General features: G+C 40.2%; 1 protein-coding gene across 2 annotated transcripts in view; it reads right to left on the bottom strand.

Moving 5' to 3' along the window:
* The window catches only part of sema6a (sema domain, transmembrane domain (TM), and cytoplasmic domain, (semaphorin) 6A), a 166,982-nt gene that overhangs the window by 43,973 nt on the left and 101,881 nt on the right, over positions 1 to 21,128 (bottom strand). For both annotated transcript variants that reach the window (XM_041186608.1, XM_041186609.1), the window contains 5 exons: positions 13,595 to 13,734; positions 13,144 to 13,261; positions 9,025 to 9,085; positions 7,829 to 7,891; positions 7,411 to 7,512 (listed from right to left, as the gene is read on the bottom strand). In XM_041186608.1, the coding sequence (XP_041042542.1) occupies positions 7,411 to 7,512; positions 7,829 to 7,891; positions 9,025 to 9,085; positions 13,144 to 13,261; positions 13,595 to 13,694 (444 nt within the window). In that variant the 5' untranslated portion in view covers positions 13,695 to 13,734. The remainder of the gene's footprint in view (positions 1 to 7,410; positions 7,513 to 7,828; positions 7,892 to 9,024; positions 9,086 to 13,143; positions 13,262 to 13,594; positions 13,735 to 21,128) is intronic.

The raw sequence follows: 21,128 nt of genomic DNA on the forward strand, positions 1-21,128 counted from the left end.
GCTGGCACTCGTTGGCCAGGTTCAATCATAAAGAATACCTGGAGCGAGGTACCAGAGAGCAGTCAATGTCTGTGCAAGAAACAATTAATGTGTCTTCAGAAGAGGAGAAAAAGAAATTAAAACTAAAAATAAAACTGCTGGAGCTGCATCAGCTGAAAAAAACCCCTTTATTTGTACTAGCCTTGGCTCAGTGGTAGTGCTCTCACCTCTGTTTTGGAAGGTTGTGGGTTCAAGCCCCACTCCAGAAACTTAAGCACATGTTAAAGGCCGATGCTTCAGTTCAGTACTGAGTGAGCGCTAGATGTCAGAGGTGCCATCTTTCGGCTATGGGCTGGGATTTTCCAGCCCCGGTGTGGGTGGGTGGGACCCGCTGTGGGCGAGGCAGCGACCCAGCCAGAAGCCCATCGACTTGTGGTGGGACCTGAAGATCCAGGCAGCTGGTGGGTGCGGAAAATCATGCCCATAATGTTGAGCAAAAGCCCCATCTGCCCTCTCAGATGTCTTAAAAGATCATGTGGCATTATTCACAGAAGAGCAGGGATGTTTTGTCAATGGCCTAACCAACCTTCAAACATGACCACAAAAAACAGATCATCTAATCATTGCTGTTAGTGAGACCTTGATGTGGATAAGTTGGCTGCCATCTTTCACTAGATTGCCATAGCGACTATCCAAGAAATGTGAACTGTTTTGGATGTGTAATGGTTATAGAATGTGCTGTATAAATTGCAATTCCTTTCTTTAAAACTCATTTTGAAAATGCGAAAACTGGAAAGTTAATTATCATACCAAAGTGTTTAAATACTCCAATCCTTGTACAGCTATAAAGCATGGAAAAAGTAGTTTTATTTCTATACTGTCCCTCCTGGTCGACTATAAACTTCGTTATGCTTTTTCTGCACTTACGTAAGTGGGAATGCAGACAAGTTCCAAAAGACCAGGCAGATACAATTACAGTCTGCTGGCCAGTCTGAGACATTACTAAGATATTTGTAATGGTGCAAAACAAAAATAAGTATTAGAACATCCATTACAGGTGCGTTATTGACCAATGAAGTTTTGCAAGAGTTTACATGATTCCCATATGTGGAATGGCAAATCAACAGGTGTGGTAATCAATATCCCTTACATAGTTGATATGAAGCAGATGGAGAAAACATTAAAAAATGTTTATAATCATCAGTAACAAACTGGCTCCAAAAAGTTGTGACATTGAAAATATGCACTCTACTGGGGTCACTTTTTTGACAAGTCTTCCAACTCTAATACGTACAATTGAACAGAAAGCAATGATAGGGTAGTTAATGTTGGGATAAAATTGGCCAGATTCAACAGGAACAGGATGGTTAGTTGGAAGGCTTATCTGAAGAGCTTTGTACTGACTTTCATTCAACCATATTGGATAACTCAGATTAATATGAAACCTGCCTGTCTGTGAAACAGAAAACTCATTTGGGTATGCTACGTAGGAGTAGGAAAGCAAAATTCAAGCCAAGCTGAAGAGACCATGTGCTGGTAAATAAAAACAAAAAACTGCAGATGTTGGAAATCCAAAACAAAAACAGAAACAGAAATACCTGGAAAAACTCAGCAAGTCTGGCAGCATCGGTGGAGGAGAGCACAGTTGGCGTTTCGAGTCCTCATGACACTTCAACAGGACCATGTGCTGGTGCTGCTTCTAGGTATTAAGATTCAACAGCTGGCAAACCAATGAGATTAAGAGAATTGTCTCTTGATATGAAGATGACATTGACTACAGATGCCTCTTTTCCTGAGGTAATCTTGGAAAATTAAACCAGTAATGGTAATTGAATTGCCATGGCTTCAGTTCAGGTAAGTCTGCAATTTGCTATCCTTCTATATGGTTAGATTCTGCAGCTTGAATGCCAGAGAGTAGGAATGTCATGTCTGCAGGCTGACATTTTCTGTTGCTGGGAGTGCTACAGATCAAAGGTTAAACTAAGCAAGCTCTTGGTCAGTAATGCACCACAAGTTCTGAGCCACAGCTTGTCCCTACCAGCTTTCTAATAATTTCTTATATCTATACTAGTCTCAAAATAAAGGAGAGATATTACACCAAATGTTCTCCAGCAATGCAGGAAGAAAAGGGACACATTGGACAGTGTATTCTCCCATCCACCCGACCTGACAGAATCTTCTCTCTGGAAAGTCTGAATCAGTTATTATTCCTTATCTGGTATCCACCACTCTAGCATGTTATCTATATATGGGCTGGGCTGGCTTCAGCTTTACAGTACAAGATATATTTTTACTTCAATTGTTAAATGATGCGGGGGATTTCACTGCTCTTTGCCGGTGTGTTTACAGGCAGGGGTGAGGTTGGTGGGGTGGGGGGTGTGGTGGTGACATAAAATAGAATGCGTAACCAGCCCACTGCCTTATCCCAAGCTGTCTTCCATAATATGTTGAGCAAGTAAGGTGTCAGTCTGCCTGCCCATCTCTAGGCCTATTGAGGGCCTGCTTCTGCCTCTGCTGCGATAATACTGCGACTGGGGAAGGTGGAACGTAGTAGGAGGGCAGCCCACTCTTTCAACACCTTGGGTTAAAAGGCAGGAAGGCATCCTCATTTGGGGGATGCCTTGTGCCCATCTTGGGCACCACCCCACCCTCCCCAAGATGGTTACCCCACTTTGTACCTCCTCTCTTGGCCTCCAGAGCACCCCCCGCCCCCCCATGCTTGTAGACTACTCAGCTGCCAGCCAATCAGAATGGCAAAGGAAGCCTTTTCTAAAGTTGGTCAGCTCAAGACCAATATTTCTACAGGAGGGACGGTGGGGTGGGGAGCAATACCCCCATTCACCCCCACCCAACCATAAAATTCACTCCATAGTATGAATTGCACACAGACTGGTCATTTAGCCCAACGAAATCATGCCACTCTGTTTATCCTCCACATGAGCCTCCTCCACCCTTCTTCATCTACTCCCATAAACATATCCTTCTATTCTTTTCTCTCTCATGCCCTTATCTAGCTTCCCCTTAAAATGTATCTATGTTAGTCGCCTCAGTTACTCCCTGTGGTAGCAAATTCCACATTCTAACAACATTCAGCGCAAAGGAATTCCTTCTGAATTTCCCATTGGATTTTCATTGATGACTATTTCATATTTATGGCCCCGAGTTCAGGTCCTCCCCTGCTACTGAAAACATCTTCCCTATGTATACCCCCATCAAACCCTTTCATAACCTTAAAGAGCACTCTCCGGTCACCCCTCACTTTTCCCATTTCTAGAGAAAAAACAGCTTAACCTGTTCAGTCTTTCCTGATGGGTATAAGCTCTCAGTTCTGGTATCATCTTTGTACATTTTGTTTGCGCCTTCTCCAGTGCCTCTATATCATGGGCAACATTTTCCCCCAGTTGGGGAGGGGATGCCCGGGTGCGGGTGGGCACCTTCCCGATCGGTGCCCCCGGATGGGGGTGCGCCCCCCCCCCGCCATTTTATGTGGGTGGTCCCATTAAGGCGGATGAGGTTTCATGTTTTTTCTGAAGCCTGCCTGGGGCTCCTGGCCTGCCCGCCAACCTTAGAAGTTGGATGGGCGGTCCTTTGATTAGTTGAATTACTTTTATTAATGGCCTTAAGTGGCTGTTGACAGATCGGCGGGTGCACAGCCGCCTCGGCTCTGAGCCCACTGACATGAAAATGTAAATGACGGTGGGGTGAGGTCAGGATGCCCGACCGATGTCACCCTGCGTCATTTTACACGTTGGCGATGTGGGCGGGGGGTGGGGGGGGGGGGTCCTCCCCCACCCCCAGCTCACTGATTGGCAGATGCAGCCCCATGTTTACACAATCTGGAGACCAGAACTGTTCACAGTACTCAGCAACCAGAATCACCAGAATTTTAACGGCACTGAAGGAGGCCATTCGGCCCATTGTGTCTGCACCGGCTCTCCAAATGAGCTAGTGCTTTTACCCTGCCTTTTCCCCGTACCCCTGCACACTATTTGAATAGAAACAGTATCTAATGCCCTCTTGAATGCCTTCTAAACATGTGTAACATGACTTCTCTGCTTTCAAATTCCATCCCTTTAGAGATGATCCCCAATGCTTTAGTTTCCTTTTTTAAAAAATTGCCTTATTAACCTACGTCACTACTTTCCATGATTTGAGTATCCTCAGCTTCCTCTGCTCCTCTCCCCCACTTAGACATTTATTTTCCAAGGAGTATGTAGCCTCTTTAATCTTCCATCTCATGTACCATCTCATACTTATTTATATCGAAGTTAATTTGCACACTCATTCTGCAAGTTTATTAACGTCTTCCTGTATTCTGTCACAGTCCTCCTCTGTATTAACTATAGCCCCCAATTTGGTGTCGCCTGCAAATTTTAAATTGTACTTCTGATTCCCAATGCAAACCATTTATGTAAATTGTGAACAACAATGGCTCCAACATAAAATCTTATGGAACACCACTTCCTGCTTTTTGCCAGTTGTGATATAAGCGGGAGTATTGGTGGAAAATCTGCGGTACTTGCACTGACTTAATTTTGTTCATGATTCAACGTGTAGAATTACCCGATTAGTATCACCTTAATCCAACTTCATAATTATTAATGTAAGCAGGAATCCATGCACTGCTTCTGGCATGGAAAGAAATTAATATATATTGCCGAACAGCTATTGTGAAGGACAGTTCCCTTTAAGATAACCAATGAGTATAATCACATGCTCAGTTAGCTCAATTTTAACTTGTTCCAAAGAAACTTGAACAGAAATCTCATGTTACACTGGAATAAGTAAACAAGGCGTTCATAACATTATCCATTGTCTTTATCAGGATCATTGAACAGCCATTACCAAGTTAGGGTGTTCCATTACCTATCACACAGAAAGCATAAGCCCTGATGTACATTGTGCGGAAAGCTTGCCATGACAATTATTCCTGCTTCAACAACCAAATATCACTGTTCGCTCCGTTTTTTCCTATCAGTTCTCTTTAGTTCATGGTTGTTAGCGTCACTTGCGGCTACATTCGTTGGGCTATGCTTCAGACTCATCCTATCACTGGGATTCTCTCTGAAAACGATCCTTGCATAAATTTCCAGAACTTTGATAAGGATCCATGTTCTTATTTACACTCCCATCACAGTAAGTTGGATGTTTGAAAGAGAAGGCTTGATTTTTCTTTTGGAGTGTGAAGGAAAGCTTTGAACCCACTTGGAAAAATCAGCTGTTCAGCAAGTGTTCTCTCTTCAGTTTCCATATTGCTAAATGGCAGCAGCTGCACACACACACTTATGTAATCCCTGACTCTAGATATCATGTCAAAGGAGGTCCTTCTGGTTTCACCTGATGCTAGCCTTTTACTTTGTCCTTTAGAAAATCAATCGGGGGAATATATTACAGAAATGAAAATTTGGTGAAAGTCACATGGTACTCTAAAACTGGAGGTACTATCTGGAAAGTGTTACTCAAGGCCACTTAATGCAAAATTTCTACATCAGGCAGATAATTTGGGTTTCTTTTAAATGTTCTTGCCCCAAGCTATTTTTTTTATCTCCTTAGATCATTCTCATGAGCAAGTGTAAACTCATTAAGCTTTGACAGCATCTACGCTTATCTTAAGATCTAGGTGAGCTTTTAATCAAGCCTGGCAGAACAAACAGCAAGCCTTATTTGGCAATTACTTTTAAGTACCAGATTGTATAACGCTTCTATAAAGATCTTCATTTATAAATACACACACCCAGCAAATGTTCTCATGGATTCTCCTGATCAGCAGCCATAATTTTGATGAAAAGCTTGGATAAATGCATAAATAGTGTTTACATGATTTTTTAACATTTGTTCTTGGGATGAAAGCATAACTGGCTAGGCCAGTATTTATTGCCCATTCCTAATTGTCCTCGAGAAGGTGGCGGTAAGCCACTTTTTTGAACCACTGCAGTCCATGTGGTGTACGTACATCCGCAGTGCTATTAGGAAGGAAGTTCCAAGATTTTAACCCAGCGACATTGATGGAACAGTGATTTAGTTCCAAATCAGGATGGTGTGGGACTTGGAGGGGAACTTGCAGGTGGTGGTGTTCCCATGCGTGTGCTGCTCTTGCCTTTCTAGACAGCAGCGGTCACGGGTTTGAGAGGTGCTGTCGAAAGAGAATTGGTGAGTTGTTATAGTGCATCTTGTGGATGGTACACACTGCTGTCACTATGTGTTGGTAGTGGAGTTAGCAAATGGGCTATGGTGGTGGATGAGGTGCCAATCCAGTTGGCTGCTTTATCCTGGATGGTGTCTAGCATCCTGAGTGCTGTTGGAGCTGCACTCATCCAGGCAAGTGGAGAGTATTCCATCACACTCCTGACTTCTGCTGAAGTTACAGTAGCTGGTTGGAAGAAAACATGTGGAAGTTCTTAGTGAGTGCTAGACTTCCTCCCTTGACAAATCAAATTTCCAAATATATACAGAATGTGTTGACTGGTTCAGTTTGTATTTGACCATTCCTTTTAAAATTTATGTGGCTACTTATTCAGAACTCCAGGCATTACCATGTAATTCTTTATCACAGCAATAAGAATATTACAGGCAGAAAGTAGCCAACTGACCACCTTTCTCTATTGTAACTTGAATGAGAATTACAACCATCAAACCATCTCCAGCACTTGAATATCTTCTCCATCTATTTATGCCACTATTAATATTGGGCTTGTGCATTACTCTCACTGTGTATAGTTCATGGATGGGTTTGAATTAATAGCTTGGTTGCTAACATTCCCTCATCCTGTCACTCGATGTTCCAGGGTCTGGTTGGAATAGCTTAACTATAGCATCTTTCAGTGGTACCTGGAGAGATCTTTATTAAAAACATGATCAATAGTATATGACACTGCTGAAAATGTCAGCCAATATAGTTCCCCTTTTTAAACACAAGAATAAACAAGGGTGTAGATCTTGAACAGTAAATGAGTTCAGCTTTGTTTGGATCACTATCACTGTTGTGTGTCATATGGGCAAGAGTTTTATGTACAGTATGTAGCTTTCTTTGGAAAACATTATTAAGGGAACAAACAATTGACTTTAAAAAAAAAAGTGAAGTTCAAACAATGAACCACATTAAGATAATAAAAAAAAACAGAATTACCTGGAAAAACTCAGCAGGTCTGGCAGCATCGGCGGAGAAGAAAAGAGTTGACGTTTCGAGTCCTCATGACCCTTCAACAGAACTTCTGTTGAAGGGTCATGAGGACTCGAAACGTCAACTCTTTTCTTCTCCGCCGATGCTGCCAGACCTGCTGAGTTTTTCCAGGTAATTCTGTTTTTGTTTTGGATTTCCAGCATCCGCAGTTTTTTTGTTTTTACATTAAGATAATGTTCACCTGATGTCTCCCAACATAATACTGGGAATACTGAATCATCCCACTTGGAAAAGCATTTCAAGGAACATACCTTATAGTTTCTGCATGATGGGTTGAATGCATTTGTTCCACAGACGAATAAGGTGTTATCATTTCTTTTCAGAAGCAATTTAATGAAATTGTGACATTCATCCTAAGCCAGCAAAACAAAAATCACTATGTTATAGTCAGTTTACAGTACAAGTATGTTTCATTACACAAATACTATTGTGAACTGTGCTGCTAAACCTTCCTCATTGCTGAAGAGCAAAATGGTATTTTCCTCCTCTAAGCATTCACCATTGTATCAAATAAAGAAATCAACAGGGGGACTCATTAGGAGATGACTGATAAAGCCAATGAATCACATTAATGACAGAATCAGAGGTCAATCAGAGATCATGTCATATGATAACAGACTGCGAATCTACACTGAAGTGGCATCCATTAGGGAAATAATACCTGCTTACCTTATGCTTTCCTTTCATTCTGCATATGTCTATGTCAGCTTGTTTAGATCGCCATGTTAACTTCTGTAATGTTGAAAAGAGCCAGCTCATTAAAACCAGATAGTGTCTTACACATCTTATTGGCTATCGCTACAGAATACATCGCATCATATTCAGCGTTACAGTTACTGTGTTAGAAAGGTAACATGGTGCTTCAAACAAACAACAATAGCAAAACATTTGTTTTCTTGACAGTATTTCTTGAATCATGGTTAACAATATGCCTAAGCATTACCGAAGGGAACTAAATTACTTGAGAGGTTTAATTTTCATTATTTGTTCCCATTTATTATTTGTTTTACAAGGCAAAACAATCTAAAAGTTAGAGATTTTAATTTTGTGCAAAGTAAGGGTTTACTTAACTGAATAAACAATCTTTGAAACATGTCGCTTGTGCCTTATAATCAGACTATTAAGCACTAGAATACAGTGCTATTCTTTAATAGACCATATCAGTCTATTGTTTAACCCTACACAGGGTTAGCCCAAATGAGACAACTATTTGCAAATACACTGTTTGTTTGCCAGGGGGAAGAGCGTGGTGTGCTGTGGTAGTAATGTCGCTGGTATAGTAATCCAGAGGCCTGGGCTAATGCTCTGGGGACATGGGTTCAAATCTCACCAGGGCAGCTGATGGAAGTTGAATTTAGTTAATAAATCTGGAGTATGAAGCTACTCTCAGTAATGGTGACCATGAAACTGTCATCGATTGTCATAAAACCCAATTGGCTCACTAATGTCCTTTAGGGAAGGAAATCTGCCAACTTTACCTGGTCTGGCCTACATGTGACTCCAGACCCACAGCAATGTGGCTGACTCTTAAGTGCCCTCTGAAATTACTTAGCAAGGTTGATTCAAGGGAAATTAGGGATGGGCAACAAATGCTGGCCTAGCCACCGACGCCTGATCCCACAAAAGAATAAAGAAGAAAAAAAGTTCCACTTGAATAAAACCTTCCGTTAATGAGAATGGTGCTTTGAAATTTAATGTCAGGATTTATCTAAAACTTGCGTTTAGCTGTCTCCGTCTAGCCCTCACTTTATTGCCAGTTGTTTTAATTCACAGTAGTCAAGTCTTATCTAGGCTCTGCATATGGGACTTCATGTTTAAACTGAGACAGCATAGTCACAGAAACAAAGAAAACACACAGTACTTACTTTGTTAAAATTAATCTGCTCTGTGAAGGATGTATCCATTTCAATAGTGTAAATATGGTCTCTATAAATAGAACATAGAATCTACATGTTCATTTCAGGCTTTAACCATAGTCTGCAGAATCTTATCACACTAAACAGACAGCAAGCCAGGAGCTGCAGATCATTCAATTTGAAATGCTTCACCACATAATAATACAACTATTACAAATACATTAGCAAAGACTTTGGTCAATGGATTATTCATAAAAAAGAAGCAAATTGGTTTCCCAATTGCTCAGTTTACCCAGTGAGTAGCTAAGCCATACTGAACAGAAAGGAGCTCAGATTTGATCCCTGATCTCTGATGAGGTTCCTGGTCCTGCTCACGGGCCAGCAATCCCTGTTGGACGTCAACATATATGGATTTCACTTGAGGATAGGCGCACCCAACCTCTCTCCTCTCCCCATAGTCAAAGTGACTATCAATGCTCACCATTCAGATCACTAATGAACAATGAGCATGTGGGTCAAACAGTTAATATGTAGAAAGCCGTCACAGCAAGGATCACAGGCTTCAGAAGAGGAGGGTTAAATAAGCATTGAACAGAAAATGTACTTTGAAAATAATATTACGTGAAAGCAATTTCATATTTATGACAATTAATACTTCAATTGCGGACCATAAAGTGTGCTGTTTCCTCTTTTCCCATTTTATAAATACAATAACAATTAAAGATCTCTGTAGCCATTAATGGTTCAGTAGAGGCCCTGTGTGTCTTCCATCTCACTAGTGACAGATTTACAATGTCTTCCATACACTTCTTTCCAGCCATCATTTCCATCTATACTGATGGAATCAAACAATCTATATGTTCTTATCAGGTAAATTAGAAACTCAAATACTGCTGGAAAGCTCCTGAAGGTTTTGGTGTTAAACTCTGAAGGTTGAACAGAGTCTCTGCTGATAAGATCATTTCTACCAATGTAATAGTAGAAAAGGAGAGTCAGTATACAGCCGTACATCATATACAGAATGGTCAGAGATACAATTTCTCACACCTACAGCACACCAAGTCTTTCCATTACAGAACACTGACAAGTACAATTAGATCCTCTGAATGTAATTGTATATGGAGAGGTAGACATAAGACACCATTCTGAAAGAAAGGCGAACAGCAAATTTGAAACTCTTGGCTGTGCATTTTTAAAATTCACCCTTGCATATACCCTTAACTTGAAACCTTTCTAGAGGTGATATCATCTGACTTTAAGCAATAAACAAAACACTGTTTATACTTGACAAGGACATGCTCAAAGTGGCACGTTTCTTTATTGTAAATGTTAAAATGAAATTGCAATGTTGACAATTGCAAAGCATTTTAAATCATGCTTTGAGCCTAATGCACTTTGCCCACTCATTCCAAACCATACACAGACAAGTAGTTCACTGTGTTTGCTAAGTTTTCCTTTGTGAAATGTCAAATTGCTTACATATTGCTGAGAACTGCACTTTCCTTACAAATACCCAATCTTTCAACAGAGGAAAACCATTAGCACATCAGGTGCAGGGCTATTTTTAAATTCTACTGTACACATTCCCTCAATGAGAACAGAATAGGCAGAAAGGCTTGCCTGGGAAGGGAGAGAGCAGTTATCTGGAGCTGCTATACCCATTTCCTTACTTTCTATTTGGGTCCCATTAAATGGACATCTGTGTAAACTCTTGACTGATAAATGTATTTCAATGGAAACAATTTAGAAATGCAGTTGGCTTTGGACATGCTAATATGTTACTCTCACATCATTCACTGTCTACAAAATTATGGCAGGTCTAATCAGTAGAGCCAAATATTGAAATGGCCAGTTCTATATGGCATAAAAAAATTATTAAATGTCTCAACGTAAGTACTATTATTTTTATATGAAACTATGTAATGGAAATACTTAAAAGGCACCTTCTTCATGAGACAATTTTTTTTTGCAAAAAGCAACAAAAATATTTGTTATATACACATGACGATATAAACAAGATCAAAAAGTCCTGGTTCTGCTATCAGCATCCTGGACTAGGTTAGTGGTTGAGGTCAGGGAAGATGGGGAAAAGAGAAGAGGAAACTGCTAGTGTTCCTACAACTGCTCACAAGTGAAGAATAGCCACATGGGTGAGATATTGGAAGGGGACCTGTATCCATGGAATGACACCTCAGCTAACTCTCCAGAGGAGGAAGGAAGGGAAAATGGGCAGAGTGGTTAATGCCTCTGGTTTGTGATTTCCTTTTAGAATAAAACGACACATAGCTCTCCTCTTGAAATGGCTATTCAAACAAACACCTTTTTATTTATCAAAACCTTTGTAGAAGCAACTTCAAAAGATAACTCCAGGTCATTCTGTGCCTTTAAAATTTTTGAAGAAGATTAACCCATTTCTTTATAAAATATTCCAATTCACAGTACATTGGAGATTAAAGTGAATTTGATTTCCTTACATTTGCGTTCTGCCAGTATTTAACTACTACTAGTATTGCCAGACAACTAAAATTATAGAACTTGTAAAGATACTATCTTCACAAATATTTGTTTGGAAAGCATGGTTTGTGAACACAGTGCAATGCTGTAAGTTATGTTGAATAGCATCTACTTTCAGGTGACGCCATTTCAATGAAAATGAGTTCCATCCTTCCTGCTGGAACAAAATGATACCTTGCTACTTTCTAATCATGAAAGCCTGTTAAATGTTTTCTAGCTCTGCCATAAAATGGCTTCCCTTAAATATTCTGTTATTTATAAGTTAAGAAAAGCCAAATAAATAACTTTATTATAAAAAGAAAGATCTTTTCAAACAGTCACATCACAGACCAGTGCATAAACCTGGTTATCATCCTGCTGACAGAAAGATGAATCCCTTGTCTTCCTTCCCGCCATTTTCTTTATGATATTCTTTTTAGCTGCCCAACACTAATTGAGTTATAGGAGCTCCCAGAGTCCAAATAACTTTTCTTCTGCAGTCTCCAGCTTCAAATTGAATTTAGTTTCCATAATTTTATTTCAGGGCAGTAAATTAATGCCATTGTGCAAAAATGACCTTCTACTTCCTGTACACAGACCCCTACATCTGCGTAAGTTTAAAAATAGTATTGTACCCTTTTTTAAATGGGCAGTATCTTCATGGAACTTGAATTTACGTTTGGGGAGGCTGGAGTACAGTTATTTTTAGCATTACAACATCCAATTCAAGTGAAACAATGACATCACACCACCATCTTGGTTATGAACAACAACAACAAAAAGCATTTTGCCAAATCACTGTCATGAAAACAGTGACTTTTATTTCAGATTGTAAACTCATTGCAAACTAAAATGTTTGTCTAGATATGCTACTTACATTCAAATTTGTAAAGGTGATAGGCTATTGATTGATATATTAATATTTTAGATCATAGACTACAGAATAAAAACAATCAAGACCCACGGGATTAATTTTAACATAATGCAACAGTGAAATGTGTGTGTTAATGAATCAGCTGCCTGTTTTACATCTCTTCCAACTTTTAGTTATGCTGACTTCAATAGAAAGAAAAATGAAGACAGATATAAAACAAGCTGCCGATTTACTATCACCTGTTTTACACCATCACAGAAGATCAACATTATCTCTACTGTCACTAATTACAAATGTAGGAATAACAAGCAGCAATTCAATGCCACACCACCCTGACAGCAAAACTCAACTTTGACATCATTTACAATCCAAAGAGCGCCCAGGTGATCTTGTGTCAAACCTCTGCCAATACTAATCTGTTTGGAGTTGAGGTACAGATTAGCCATGGTCTAACTTAATGGCAGAGTAGGCTTGGGGGATGGGATACTGAATGGCCTACTCATATTCCTATATATTTGTGTACATACATATGAAACAACGCTGCAAAATGGTTCCATGGATACAAAAACCATCTTCTATGTCTGCAAGCACATTTATGGTACAAGTCTGCTACCTAACACTGCCAACCAAGAGTTGTGTTTAAATTGATCTCTTTATGTGGCATAGGCAGCTAGAGCCACTTTCTTTGAATCAGGAGACTTCAGTATACTGGTCAGTAAACTGAGCTCAAGGGTTCGACAAGTTAGTGAAATAATACTGACCTAGCAGCAATGTAGAGTGTTCGATTCATTTTCACAATCAGCTGAATGTCCAGCTTGTGTCTTAGTGTGTTATTTCGTCCTGGTTTGTGACCCAAAAATACCGGATATTGTTTTGTATCTGTTAAGGAAGAAAGAATGTAACCACATCAGCCTGAATTGCAATTCCCGCACTTAGCCGTTCACTTTCTTGTGCCCCAAGGCAGTGAAGTAATATCACAGCAGATTTCACAAGTACTCATTCCTGTAAGCCTTGTTTCAAGCCAGCAGGGAAAATAATTCCATCACAAACTAAGAATTCTTGCTTGGAAGGAAATTACAGCTCTTTTTTCTACTATTCTGTGTTAAAGACATTTAACTAACTCTAGATAGATGGATCATTTTGCAACATTCTCTTATTTATCTTTGGGCCTACACTTATGTCAGCAAACAACAAATTTTACTTGAAACTTACAGTTGCCATGTGCAATACTGATAGGCTCAGAGTCTTCGGGGAAACCAGCCCCAGCAAAATGTAGTAGCGAAAAATATAGCAGCAAGGCCTCAGACTTCATAGTAGCACAGCTAGCTCGCGTCTTTTGTTTTCACTTAAGCCTGATGAGAAAAGGGAGAAAAGTAAATATCAGCTACGTATCCATTGATGAGTTTTATGATGCAAAGGATTACTAGAAGAAATAGTATTATTTTGCATTTTACATATACATCCATTGTTCCGAGATCAATAGAGAGGGGGATAGAAAGAAAGAATGAGAGAGACCAAAACTAAAGGAGAAAGTGAGGGAAAAAGAGATAATGCTTAACCTGCATTTGAAAATTCACCTAGATGTCTTAGGTAAAACATTCCCAAGTGCTATAGAAGGATAGAAATTAGGAAAATTCTTGTCCTTACATTCCAAAATGTTTTTCAGAATCACTTGGTTGTTTTTACATCAGACAATTCACAACAACCTGTGCTGAAAAATAAATCAAACTGGCAAGAGTAGAAACAATAAGAATGGAGTTAAAAGCTCGTGCCACCCAGAAGAAATCTTATTCAAACACTCGTTTGTGACAACTTTTAATTAAAATTCAGAAATGGAATTTCATTTACGTTCTTCTGTGTCCTGTACAGTTGCACACCAAAATCAACACTGCAGCATATTCAACGATTAATTTTGTTACGCATTCAAATATTGTGCAATGGTTGACAACTGCGAAGCCCAGAATGACGTCTGCACATAAACTTACCTGTCTGGCTTGGGATGACTATTGAGTCAGCACAAGAGACTGTCCAATTCTACTCTGACAAGCACAATAGACTGTCCAGTTCTACTCTGACAAGCACAATAGACTGTCCAATTCTACTCTGACAAGGGTTATAACCTCCATGGCTTGATAATAAAAGATGCTAACGAGGCAGTGTGTCAGATGCTGCTGCAACTCTATTATCTTAAAGCAGTATAAGCAAGTGCAGCTCAATACCTGTCATATGACCTCTTGCATTGCAAGGACTATTGTAAAGAGGGCAGATGTGATACTTATTGCAAATGACACCCAGAATAGACCTCAGTCCAGCGGAGACAGTGGTTAATAACGTAAACTAGGCCTTCCTGAATTCATTAAATAACCCATTTAGTGTTGCAAAAGGACATCAGGATTCACATGCTAATTTTCAAAAATCTGACCTTCACTTGGAATGTTACCTGTCCCTAGAGACTCCTAAATTGACACAGACCCACCTCAGCCTCTGCTCTCAAAACCAAATCTACTCTAGTTCCTGGACCCTAAAAAGTTGTGTGAACTCTATTCTCAAATCCCACTAATAGGAAAACATGCTCCTGAGGCATGTGTCTGGAGCTGGGATCTTCGTTCCGATGGGTGGGTGGGTGGAGTGGTACAGGGCGCAGTTGGCCACAGGGCTCCAGAGTTCAGAGGCGGGCTGTCTAAAAGGCCTACCTCAATTCTCTAGGACTTCATCCCAGCTGTTTTCTTAAACATTAGGTCCTCCAGCCCTCAGCCCCTCATTCACTCCATCACCTCCCCATCCACTGCCCATGCCCATCAATAGCAACTCATGCCAACCCATGACCCCAATCAACCCTAATGGCCTCTTATAGCCCCTATGTTAAAAGTGCCAACTCATGACACCCCCATCCACTACCATGATCTCTTATAGCCCCTATGCCAACTTAATTCCAACTCATGCAATCTCGTTCCTCCACTCACCCCCATAGCCCCTTATGGCTCCTATGCCAACTTAGTACCAACTCATGACCCCCCCCCCCCCCACCCTTCTTGCCCCAAGGCCCCCCAGTCCCTTACAACCTCTGTGCCAACTCACCCAGTATCCACCATGGGCAGATCTCAGGGGTTATTCTGTGATAAAATAAAACAAAGTTCTAAATATCTTTACTATATAAAATAAACAGCATCATTCATGAAAGCCCATTCAGTACATTTAAATCCCCTCATGTATTTAGCCCCTTATAAAAACAAGCATTTGTATTCATAACCCCACATAAACAACTAATCCTTTAATAGCCTCTTTCAACTGACAAGCAAACTGTGAACTTACAGCATATTGCCCCCCCGTCCATTGTGATAATGATATGTTGTAGAATGCAGTCAACCACTGATAGTGCTATGATGATAGCACTAAGGGTTATGTCATCAAACAGCTATTGAAACTGCTAGAACAGATGTTTTTCAACTCAGACACACGCAGATAGATTTTTTTTTCCAATTTTAAAGGGCCAGGGATTTAAATAAACTTGACAGCATGACAGTGTTACCTTACCTTATCTGCCCTTCAAGAACATTTACGTCTATTCTAAAAATCTGTCATTCAAAACACTGCGGGTTACGGCCCTTCTTCCAGTGAAAATGGCGTCTATTTGAGTTCAAATGACCCTGCTAAGTTTGAGTTTCCCACATGTGGGAATCACTTCCCACTCCCGAATCCACCCCGGTGAAAATGGTTTCTGCTGGGTATTGGGGAGGGACCTCTGGATACGGGGTCCATCCTCCAGTTGACATGCCAGAGTCTCCTTGACTCTGTGAAAATCCAGGCCACTCTTTCTCCAAAAGACTGTTCCTGCACACCCAAAGATGGTTTGTTTTCTCTTTAGTGTTGTATATTCTTCCTACTATACCCATGTACAGGAAAGAGGAGGAAATATGGCTTCAAAAAGAAATAAACAGGACAAAGATAGTTGATGCATGTAGTTTGCATTTGTCTGGGACCGTGTTATTACTATAATGCATTTTTAATTCTATATTTCTTTTGCTACAGGCAAATGAAGCACAGAAATGACCAGTGTAGGAGCTGAGAGCAGGAGTAGTCAGGAAAGTGATGGCCATTTAATACCACCAGCTATTTATGGGCAATGTTCCACAACTGCTAAGTGCACAAATATCAGATTGTTACTCAAATTCCTCTAAAACCACTGTGGATTTACATATTAATGGAATTTCAATACTCCATTTTCATGTCAAACCTGAATTAAGATAAAAAGTTATGATAATGATGTGTTAAAGTTCTGAGGGAAGATAGAAAGAAAAGAACTTGCTTTTATATGGCACCTTCCATGGTCCCATGCATTTTACAACCAATTAAGGTACTTACAATATAGTTACAGTAGTAATGAAGGAAATGCATATCCTAAAATGCACACAGCAAGGCCCCACAAGCAGAAATGTGATAATGACCAAATAATCAGTTTTATTTACGTTGGTTATGGGATAAATATTAGCTTGGACACCAGAACACCCCTGCTCTTAGAATAGAGCATGGGACTTCTTATACTGTATCCAGCTCAGAGACAGATGATGTCATGGTTTAGGATCTCATTTGAAGGATGATACCTCCAATAGTGAAGCACTCCCACAATAGTGCACTGCATTGAGATTATCTGCTCAAATGGGTCCTTTCTTGTTTGTCCCTTTCATAAATTCACGACTCCCTGGAGGGGGCTTGAACCCATGACTTCTGGCTCAAAGGTGAGAATACTACGACTAAAACACAACTAACCCCTAACATCTCAAGTTGCTCTTTTGAAAATTCCTGAAAACTATATTGATGCTAGTTTATTGGCCAGAGACATTGAATAACCTCCTGCAGCCCTACAATCCTCCACAATATTTGTGTTCTCCAATTCTGGCCTCATAAATATCCCTGATTTTAATTGCTACACCATTGGTGGCCATTCCTTCAGCTGCCAAGACCCTAACACTATAATTTTTCTTCTTAAACTGCTCAGCCTTGCTGCTACTCTTTGAGACACACCGTAAAACTTAGACCCTTGACCCAGCTTTTAAGTCATCTGCTCCTGTTTTATATGATCTTATGATCTTTTTTGTCCTAATATCTTTTTGTAGTTTGGTGTCAAATTTTATTTGGTAATACTCTTGGGAAGTGCCTTGAATAATTTTACAATTTTAAAGATGCTAGGTAAATACAAGTAGCTGTTGTTGAGGCACAGTAGATATGGCCCCACTTCACCTCTCTAACAAAATCTGGCAGTTTTACTTCACCGAGGGAAGCCTTGGTTATGGGAACATGATGACTGAAGATCATTTTATTTGTCATGGGCCAGCATTGCACACTGTATCAGGCTGGGTAAAGCGATTCATATCCTCAGATCTGCCTTGCATGACAGGATATAATACAACTCAGTTAAGGCAATAATCAAGTATAAACATTCCATCACACCTTATAGTGGAATAAGAAGAAGGACTGAAAGCTGTTCAAGGTTTCTGCTTTTACCATTCACAGTTTATTAAGATTCAAATTGTGAAGCGTTCCTGTCACTAGGTTTATTCAACATGATAGCAACAGATAATGGAAATAAGGCTCTTTACTGCCATACTAATATATTTCTCAGTGTTGTCACTACGCCATTAAAATGGAATCATCCTTTTTAGAAAACCCATCAGAGATAATCACCTGAAGTAGTGTGAACGGACCTTTTCCTGACTCATTCATCACAGAACACCCAGTGTATCCAACTGGGTGAGCATCAAGCATCAAATGTAAATCACCTTGGACAACGGACTCTGGCTGAGAAAAGAATTTGTTTAGCCATAACCTAACCAAGTAAACCATGGACCTGGAATCAACTAGCTATGACTATGTTTGGGTAAGTGGTCAGGTGGTGAAAAGGATCATGTGATGAACCAACTAATCTTCTTTTGTAATTTAAGAAACCGCTTTTCTGCAGGCCACAGATCAGACACCAAAGTAGTTAGACCCTGAGTGGGGCACTCTCTCTCTCCATCCATCCTGCAAGCCAGAGCCCTGCCCATTGTTTGACCATCCATATATCACAGGCAGTGTTTTAAGAATTAACTCAGCAGCTGCTGACTCCTTAAGCAAAGATTATCTGTCAACATCTTTAAACCATCTTGATGTTGAATCCTGAGGGAACATCGAGCCCAGCTTAGAACGATCCAAGACATCAATCTACAAGATCTGTATATCACTAACTTTTATTGGGCTTTTAAAACCTGCTTAATCATTCCTCCCACTTGTTTGTGTGTGTGTGTGTGTGCGTGTGTGTCTGTGTGTGAGAGTTAATCCTTAAGTGCATGTATGCATGAACGTTGGAATGCCTTTATTATTTTATTTAGACTGGGTGTTAAGTACAATAAAAACTTCTCTTTTTCCTTTTAAAACCTTACAAGGAAACCTGTTTCTATGTGTCTTTTACAGTCAAAGCACTTAAACATTTAAATGCTCAATAAATTGGCAAGCATATCCTTTAAAAAAAAACCCAGTTGTGGTTAAACACGGAGTGGAAGGAGAGGAGAGCCATTCTATCCACCTCACCTGATCATAAGGATTGGAAATCACTTGATATCAGTGGCAGTCCTGCAACATCAGTGATTCATCTTAATGGTTAATAGGGCAAATTTCTTTTCAAACCCAAAGTTTGACATGATGGAAATCAACCTATAAGATTATATTGTTTGATACATTTCAGAGTACGCTGGATGAGAAATTGGGCTTGTTAGCGCCTTTTTTTGGGTGCTGTGATTGCCCTTGGAACTCCGAATTGGCATTCACAGCGCATATATATTGTGGGGTGAATGATACCAGATGCTCTATTAGAGCAGGTCTTAGTGCCCGCACAGTGAATGTCCACAGAGGTTGTGCAATAACAATTTGATGCCGGCCGTGCCACTTTGGAGCTGAATGCTCCAGCTAATGCCATCTTTTAACCTCTCATAGCTGAGTAATGTTCAGCAACAGGAAGGACCTCCGACCAACGCTACTTGAAGAAATCATCAACTACCTAGAGATTTGGTGGTGTTGATTTATGTGGCTATTGCTAAGATGATATAAGTGTTTGGTATTGTCTATAGTTGTTTCCAATTTGCAAGTCTATAGCAAGTGGTGTGGCAGGCACTGAAGGATCTTTTGCTGACTTAAAGCCTTCTGACTTAATCAGTTACTTTCAGACACGGCTGAACTAATTGGCATTCAGGGAGAGAGCATGACTTGGAGAATGAACAGAGGCCATGGAGATCAGGAGAAACTGCTGAAAGAAGGGGGAAGGACTCTCAGCAGGAGAAGCCCATTCGAGGATGTTCAGAGGACAATTTTCCTATCTGAACCAATATGTGAGACATCTGTACTTCCATAATTAGGTCCTCAATGAAATCTGACATCTGCTATGGCTACAACTACAACCTCAGAGCAGGACAAGGACTGCATTGCTAATAGCTGTGAAGGTGACAATGTCAATGAGCGTCTGTGTGTCTAGCTCCTACCAGGTTGAATTTGGAGATAGATGCAACAGCTTACAGTTTGTGTACAGATCACTGAGGCTGTCTATTCATTGAGACCTAACCAAACTTCATTCTCTCTTCTATGAGACAAGTAGGTGCAGTGGGAAGGCAGCTTCACTAGTATTGCAGGCTTTCCTGTGGTGCTGCTTGCTACTGACTGCATTAACATCGCTTTGCCATCACCCCATATCAACTCGGCCATTACTGGAATCAAAAGGGATTTCACTCCATCAACGTCCAGCAGTTGTGACTATAAGCAGTATACTGAGTAAGTCAATGCCTGGTATCCTGGCAGCAGTCATTTAGCCTTTATTCTGGCTCAGTCCTCTGTCAGCTGCATTTGAGCCTACACAGCAAACTCAAGGGTGGCTACTGGGTAATAAGAGCTATCTGCTGATGTCATGCCTGATGACGCTGACATGTAACCCACACACACGTCACAAACAACTACTGGAACTTCATCCAGGACTGTGTTTGAGGGAAAGTTGGGTAAGAAGAGGAAGAAAGTACAAAGAAAGAAGACAGGAATGGCAGTAGGTTATTCAGCCTCATTGTAAAGCTAGCACTTGCATAGCACAATGGGCTGGATTACTTCCTTCTATGCTAAAATTTCTAAGTAGAGGTTGCCTCAATTTGGATACATAAATGATAATCTTATCCAATTTTGTGCCATAATCATCCTTCATTTAACGGAGCATTACATTAAGTACAAATGAATTTGGCTCAAAAACTTAATTATTGATCTTTCAATATTTTACTCCGTTGTCATCAGAAGTTTTGCTTTGTTAATGTAATTAGTGAAAATCCATGGCCATCTTCCTGGTAACCATCAGTATTCAACGGCTAACAAAGCATTTGCTTTCCTGAAATGAATCTTGTTTGATCCTTAGGCCATTTTTTATAAATCACTGCTCCCAGTATAGAATTGTGATTTTTGAACCATAAAATAAATTCTAAACGTTTAACTAGTAATAGTTTGAATAGTAGATGAATTATGGTATCAAAGAAACATCTACCATCCATTGCCCCAAATCTCCCACTGAAGCAGCCAGAACTTCCTACAAATTAACATTGAGAAAGTTGAACCCATCTTACTGTTCTCCTACCAAAAAACCTGTACCTTTGTCTGGTAACATCCTTTTTTCCAATTGTTTGCTCATGCATGAGTAGATGGTTTAAAAAAGCTATGTTCTCCTCGCTTCAGACTCCATATTGAGTTC

This window comes from Carcharodon carcharias, chromosome 4 (assembly GCF_017639515.1).
Source record: "Carcharodon carcharias isolate sCarCar2 chromosome 4, sCarCar2.pri, whole genome shotgun sequence".
Taxonomy (NCBI): Eukaryota; Metazoa; Chordata; class Chondrichthyes; order Lamniformes; family Lamnidae; genus Carcharodon; species Carcharodon carcharias.